Genomic DNA, 7,472 nt, shown 5'->3' with positions numbered 1-7,472 from the left:
TAATCATCTGGGCCTTGCTTGGTTCTCTCTCCTTGCGCTGCAGTTTTCGTGGATCTTTAAAAGCAGTATAGTTTTCGAGCTCAAACCATTTGTTCCTTATAACTCCGCGGTCAATAATCTTGATCGCCTCGGAAGTCAGACCTACCACTTTCTACTGCAGTTATAAATTTTTTAAGACAAAGTGTGAATGCCTAGTTCTGCCTGAAATAGAAACTTAAGGCAATGATTTTTTCCCTTAAGACAATGATTTTTCCCTTTCCTTCCCAAATTGAAAAATATCAAAGTGCCAAAACGCAACAAAACCGGCACCTTAATCCCGCCCTCCGGCGCCACCGACTGCGCAGGCGCAGAACCTAGAGCGCCCGCCGCGCTCGGCCGCAACTGCGCCTGCGCCAAGAACTGACGCTCCGCCGCACCAACCAATTAAAAACTACGATGTTCTGTAATTCCGCCCACTGAACGAGCAGCCAATCGCCTGCTCTGGCGCGCAGTCTCCGGTGAATCTAAAACGAAAATTGACTCCAGCGGTCATGGAGGCGGCAGAGACCCCGGCGGAGGCGGCTGTCTTAGAGTAAGTTTCCGCTGCCAGGGACAGCTGGGAGCCGGTGGTGGCGGATCTTGCAGGGTTCCATGTACAATGGTTGGTGGCTTTCGTCCCCGAGCGATTATCGGGGTTCGACTCCGCTATAAATTGGCTCTGACCCCAACCTCCAGTTTTAGGTTCCTGATGTGCTTCACCCTTCCCAAAGGTGTGTTTAAAAAAAGCACGATCCTTTGCGTCTGTTAGTATTTTAACTGGAGCGTTTTCACTTTCTACAGACATTCCAGGAGGGATCTTTAACTTGTCTCCCTTTCCTAACACAGCCCCTTTTTAGTGCGTTGTTTTATCCCCGTTTCTGCCCTTAAGTAGACTTCTGCAGCCTCTCACAAGGAGAATCCTGGAGACCCAAGACCAGGGAGGACATCCCGCCACTTGTAGTGACTCCTTCCAAGGCTTGTGCTTCCTTCTAAGAGGGCTCCCGAGGCCCATCAGAGCTTTGCCCTTATTATTCCCTTCTCCGGCATTTCCTCCTGACTGTTTTTCAATGAGGCACTCTTTATTTAAAATTTCTACCCTTTGCCCTCACTCCTTATTTCCTAACCTCTGCTAATTTTTTTATAACAGTTAATTAGCATGTGTTTTACATACATATATACACCAGTCTTGGTCACAGGCTGTAGTGTTTTGAAGCCCGTTATAGATTTTAGACAGGGCAAGACTCTCTGAATTAATACCCTTATCCACAAATGTGTGTGTGTCTAAGTACTCTGGAACTAGCACCCCAGGCGCCTGCAGTCTCCCTTATTTCCTTGCTTCTCCAGTGTCCTGGCTGAGGTGACAGACCTTGTGGAACCTGTAGGCTTGCAAGAAGAAGCAGAGCTGCCAGCCCGGATTCTGGCTGAGTTTGTGAGGGTATGTACAAGATGGGAGCCAGATTTTCAGAAGCCAGAGCCTGGTCCTGGGGCCTCCTGGGGAGATATTAGCCAACACTGACAGAGAGCAAAGTGGGATGCAATCTGGTTGGCCTAATGTACAAGGAGGTAAGGCAATCCTCTGCTTCTACTCTCCCTCTGAACAGAACTCCCGGAAGAAAGACAAGCTACTCTGCAGCCAGCTTCAAGTAGTAGACTTCCTACAAAATTTTCTGGCTCAGGAGGACATTGCCCATGGCCTGGACCCCTTGGCGTCTGAAGATACAAGTCGTGAGTAGGCATGGGGTTGGGGTAAGGCTGGCCTGAGTGGGCAAGGAGGGAGGATATGAATTAGGACTGCTGTCTGACTAATAGGAAGCAGGCTCACTCATACTTTTGTTCCTGGTGGCTTATCATAGGACAGAAGGCATTTGCAGCCAAGGAGCAATGGAAAGAGCTGAAGGCCACCTACCAAGAGCATGTGGAGACCATAAGAAGTACCCTAGCCCAGGCCCTGCCCCAGGTGGAGGAGACACAACAGAAGTGCACACAGCTCCGGGAGGCCTTTGAGCAATTGCAGGCCAAGGTGCATCTAGGAAACTCGAATTGAGAGAGGAAAGGGCAGGAAGAGGGAAAGCTGGGTAGGGTCCTTTGGCTCTCTCCAAAATTACTATCATTTTCTCCATATCTATCTCTCTCTTGCTTATTTGCAGAAACAAGTAGCCACAGAGAAATTCAAGGCAGCCCAGAAGCAGTGGCAACTTCAACAGGTGAGTTCTTCCTTTTCTGTAGGCTCCTGCTTCTACTTGAAGTGATTGCATCCTCTTTCCCTCAGTTCGAGCCTCAAGTTAGGCCTGGCTAAAAGAGTTGCATGTTCTAAGGTTTCAGCATTTGATGAGCCATGTCTGCACCCTCTTTCTTGGCAGGAGAACCGTCTACAGAATCTGGCAGAGGTTGTTGCAAAAATGAAGGTGCGTCAAGTAGGAACTCAGCAGGAGCTTGAGCAGCTCTATCGAGAGCTTGGAGCTCTGGAACAGCAGGCAGAAAAGGAGCAGGATAACCTGCAGAGGTGAGGCTGAGAATGTGGGCTGAAGACTCAGGTGGCCCAACTGAGATTCCCTTCCTTTACACCTGCTTTTTTCCAGGCACCAGACCTTCCTCCAGCTGCTGTACAGCCTTCAGGGTAAGCCACTGGTCCCTGAGGCTGAGGGCAGAGCTACCACAGGAATTACCCCTCCACCTGGATCTCCTTAATGGTAAGCAGAAACAGCTGATTCAGTCCCAGGAGCAGAGAAGAACACATGTGATACTGTGGCATGAGACTGGTGTGTCCTCCAAAGTGAGTGAGGTGGGGCAGATGGGCAGGCAGGTAGAGAGATATTCTGGGAACTTGATAGTACCCACTGCCCAGACTCCAGGGCCAGGAATCCACAACATGTTGTTAGCTTGCCATGACTCCCTGCCAGACAGCAGCATAACAGAACCCAACTCAGGCTATGGTATCCCTGAACTGCAGGTGGGGATGGACAGAGGACCTTTGCTTTGCCTTTCTGAATTGGAGTTCTGCTGCCCACTGAAGAGATGGGAAGTAGGAAGAAACAAAATGCTTGTGTTGTGATTGAAGCTTGTCACCTCATGCCTGGCCTGCCAGCACTAACTCAGCAGGCTGGACTCTGTGCTCTTAAGTACAGCCTGATTTTTGGCCATGACTCAGGTGGGGGCAATCTCAGTAGTCTATTTAGTAAAAGGCCTGGCTCTCTCTCTCTTACCTGTTTGTTCATCTTCACGTGCTTGTAGAAAGAACTATAGACACTCAAAGGCCAATAACATGACAGGAGCTGGAACTGGTGTGAACAGAGATGGTGCAGATGGCCAGGCACCTCAGGTTGCTTTCTCAGACGCCTGGAGGCAAATGTGTTGAACACATTCTTCAGGAGGAGAATGCTTTATGCAGGTAGTCAGATGTGGAAAGATTTTTTCACTGATTCAGATATTTTCTGAATCCTTTCTTTGTACCAAGGGCTTTGCTGTCAACTGGAGGAGGTATAGCAATGAGCCTATCTAACCCTCTTTTAGGATAGACTAATGTTATGTTCTTGATTTCTTTTTGTTATCTAATACTTGATCACTCCTTTTAGATGTGCATTCATATTATTACATTGTAGATTGCCGTTTGTGATTCACTACTGTATATTTGCTTCATTGAATTTTTGTGCTATTATCATTTCCACCCTTCTGATTTGGGGTGAGGTAGTCTTTTTACAATTTATTTTTATCACATGATAACCACTGGTATTTGTTTTCTCAATAAATACTTAAGGTTATGTTTCTTGGCTTCCTTTAAATTTGTTCATATTCATTCAATTCACAGAGTTTTCAGTTTTTTGTTAAAATTATTTCTTCTCTTTGTTTCTTTGAAAAATCTGAAGTTTTCTACTACATGTTTCTGGGAAGATATTCTTCCTAGGTTTATTCTAATTTGGTTAGATGACATCATCCATGTAGTAACACTGTAAACTTGGCAACAGGAATAATTATAGCCCTGATGGTTTTTTAATATTTGATGTAGGAAAATAATTTATGTCAGGATTTTTGGTAATATTTCCTATGTATCTGGATTATGTGTGTTATTTTTAAGTTTATATTGTATATTTAGCTTTTAGGTGATCTGAGTATTATCTTCTGAAAGAGGTTTATTCAAATCTCTATGATTGTTAATTTTTACATTTCTCTAGTTTTGTTAAGTTTGCTTTACATTATTTTCAGCTACTTTATTTAGGCACATACCTGTTAACATTATTTGTATCTTTCTTCTGAACTAAACATTTACTATTGTGGTTGCCTTCTTTATCTTTAGGCTAGTAATTTTAGATTTGAATTCTAATAATTTTAGTATCAATATATCTTTGTCAACTCTTTTTTGCTTACCCGTTGCCTTATATGTCTTTTTCTTGAATATTTTATGTCAATTTTTGTTTTTATCTTTTTCTTTATCTTTTTCTTCTTATTTCTTTTGTCCTTTTCTTTTTTAAGAAGTTTTCTGCTAGCCGGGCTGGTGGTGCACGCTTGTAATCCCCACACTTGGGAGGCGGAGACAGGATCGAAGTCAGCCGCGCTGGTGTAAGAGACCCTGTTTCAAAAATATAAAATTGGTCTGGGAGTGTAGCCCGGAAGTAGAAGGGCTTCCAGGAACCCTGGTACCACCAAAAAAAAAAAAAAAAAGAAGTTTTCTGCTAGTTTAACTTTCATAGTTAACAAAGTCTAAAGTGTAAGGAATATTGATCCTCTTCCTAAATGAAGCCTAGAAGACATTACCATTAATGGGTCATCACAATTTTAACTATTTTATTATATTTTCACAAAATAGACTTTTTTTATTATGGTTTTATTTAATCAGTGTTTCATTTTAAATTATTTGCCATTTTGCCTTTTATTTTCCAGAGCTTTCCTGTGGAATAATCTCAGCATCTGAAATAAATGTCTCAAAGTTTCTTTTAGTTAGGTTCTGTAAGCTGCATATTTATTGTTCTTAATATGAAAATATTTTTATCTTCATTCTTTTTATTTCCTTGTAGTACTTAGGGTTGAACCCAGGGGTATTCTACCTCCAAGCTACGTCCCCAGTCTTACTTTTTTATTTGCAAACAGGGTCTCACTAGGTCATTGAGTCTCTACTTTCTGAGGCTGCTCGAACCTGCGATCCTCCTGTCTCAGCCTCCCAAGTATTAGGATTACAAGCTTGTACCACCCTGCTCAGCTTATCCCCATTATTGAAAAATACTTTTTTTTATATAGGAAATTATTTGTAGACAGGTACTTCACTTAATACATTGAAGGTATTTTCTCATGGTTATCTGGCTCTTGGTTTTTTTTTTTTTTATTGGCGTGTAGTAATCACACATTGTGATGAAGTTCAGAGTGGTAGAGACATACATGCACACAGCACTTGGTAAACCTCCCTCTCTCCATGCACAATATTGAGATTGATAATGATATTTTTGTGTTTGTATATGTGATCCATTAAAGTGTTTTCTTCATCCAATCTCCCTTTCTTCATCCAATCTCCCTTTCCCTTAGGTCTTTCAATAATTCTAGAGTATTTTTTAGTGGCATCTTACTTTTCTTATATTAGCTATTTGTAAGACCCAATTAGATTTTCTAATTTTTTGTTATGTCATATAAACTTAATTTTGTGTTTTTCATTCTTTCTGCTTTGCATTCAAGTTTCCTTAAGTCTATTTTGTTAATTGTGTGTAGTTACTCTATTGTTTAGTCATCAGTTTCTTAATTTTTTAGTTTTCTTGTTTTTAATTTCAAACAGTTTTATCAGACTCAAGTCTCCTCCCCACTCCCCTTTGGATTTTTTTGGTTCTGACTCAAGGCTTATATTGTGATCTTATCTTATTTGAAACATAATATATGTAGGTATTTTGTCCTCCTTGGAAACTTTCATGATCTACAACTTTGTGGGCCTGTATTTTGTAGTCTTTTTTTTATATGACATGTGTAATTTTACTATGAGCTGCTCATTTTCCATGAACTTTATGGAAACTGTTATAAAGTTTTAACACACACACACACACACACACACACACACACACAATTTGTATATGTATGCTCTCCCATTTGGCATTCTTGCTGTCTCAGCTTTACTCTTTTTTAGTAGTATTTCTCAAAGGCTTTAAAATATAAAATATTATTTGTCTTTAATAAGCACAGGCTTTGGATTTTGTATGGCTTTATTTATTTATTTAATTTAATTTATTTATTTATTTATTTATTTATTTATTTATTTTTGTGGTACTACTGGAGTTCCTGGAAACCCTTCTACCTTCGGCCTACACTCCCAGACACCTACCATTTTTTTGTTATTAAATTCACATCATCAAGGAAAATCCTCATATAGGGAAGATACACAAACATTGTTGAAAATATAAATGGTTGAAAAAAATGAAAAAGGAGCAAGACATATATGAGGTGTCCTAGGTTTTAAGTATGATTTAGACTTTGTATGAAATTTCAGAGGTAGCACCCAAATGGGCTTTTTCTTTTTCTTATATACTACCATTTCTGTTGCCTCCTTTGCCAAACTACTTTTTTTATTTCTGACAGATACCTAAATATCAAAAAAACTTTTAAAACATTTGATGCCTTTCTATGACTTGTTCATCCAACCAATTGAAAGGATTAATATCTTTAAAAAAACAATTAAAAAACAAAGAAATTTGAGCAAGTTGACATCTTAAATTCCTTTTTGACTGTCTTCTATATTTATGTGACTTTGTCAGGTAAATATGCTTTTTTAATATTTGGATAGTTCCAGCAAAGCTAATTCCTTTCATTCTAATTTTATAAGTTCAAAAATTATTAAACTGAGGCTTCACTTGTAATATTCTACTCTGTCTATTAGAAATGTAATAAGGAAATTTTCTGCTCTTCTTTGTTTATTATAGTACTAAATTTGTACTTCTTATAGAAGTGGTAAACAGTGATTGAATGTCCTCTAAAAATAAATGCCTTTTCTTCCCTGTGCCACCAGTACATATTTATGTAAAAGTGGGCCTGTGTTATTTTATTGATGTATGTGCTATTTTTATGGGCTTATTCTTTCATTGGGGAATAAACAAATAACTACAATGTGTAAAGACCAGCAGTCATAGCATGCAAGCAGTTTCAGCTAACCAAACGTGGATAACTAGTTTCACACAGTGTTAATTTTCTTCTGTTATAGTCTTTCTGAAGTTAATGCATCTTATTCCTATCTCATAGCAATTAGGCAACTTGCCTTAAAGTGTTTGTCTCTTCTTTTAGCCTCTTTATGTTTTTGCTTTATACATAAGTTTTGAAATACTGGTGGAGTGTGAAATTAAATAAATTGATTTTTATTACCATTCCCTACCCTGTCTTTAAATGGCCCTTTTGATACTTAGAATATTATGCTGTGAGAAATTTAGTATTTGAATTTGTAACTCATTAATTACCAGATATGCTTCACTGAAACACTTTGCTCTGGAAATCCT

The 7,472-nt window shown here is 39.6% G+C and overlaps 1 protein-coding gene across 1 annotated transcript; it reads left to right on the top strand.

Annotated features, from left to right (window-relative positions):
• Window positions 1-530: 530 nt before the first annotated feature.
• On the top strand, window positions 531-2,706 carry ZWINT (ZW10 interacting kinetochore protein; the record flags this gene model as incomplete). The annotated part of the gene is made up of 7 exons (XM_080698686.1): window positions 531-571; window positions 1,363-1,453; window positions 1,620-1,743; window positions 1,872-2,038; window positions 2,166-2,222; window positions 2,379-2,521; window positions 2,598-2,706. The coding sequence occupies 7 exons, from the start codon at window positions 531-533 to the stop codon at window positions 2,704-2,706; spliced, it is 732 nt and encodes a 243-aa protein (XP_080554812.1).
• Between the last annotated feature and the right edge of the window lie 4,766 nt (window positions 2,707-7,472).

The sequence above is a fragment of the Muscardinus avellanarius genome (genome assembly GCF_963383645.1).
Source record: "Muscardinus avellanarius genome assembly, chromosome: 7".
Classification (NCBI taxonomy): domain Eukaryota; kingdom Metazoa; phylum Chordata; class Mammalia; order Rodentia; family Gliridae; genus Muscardinus; species Muscardinus avellanarius.
Note: the sequence above shows the minus strand (reverse complement) of the source record. Positions and strands in the feature narration are given on the sequence as shown.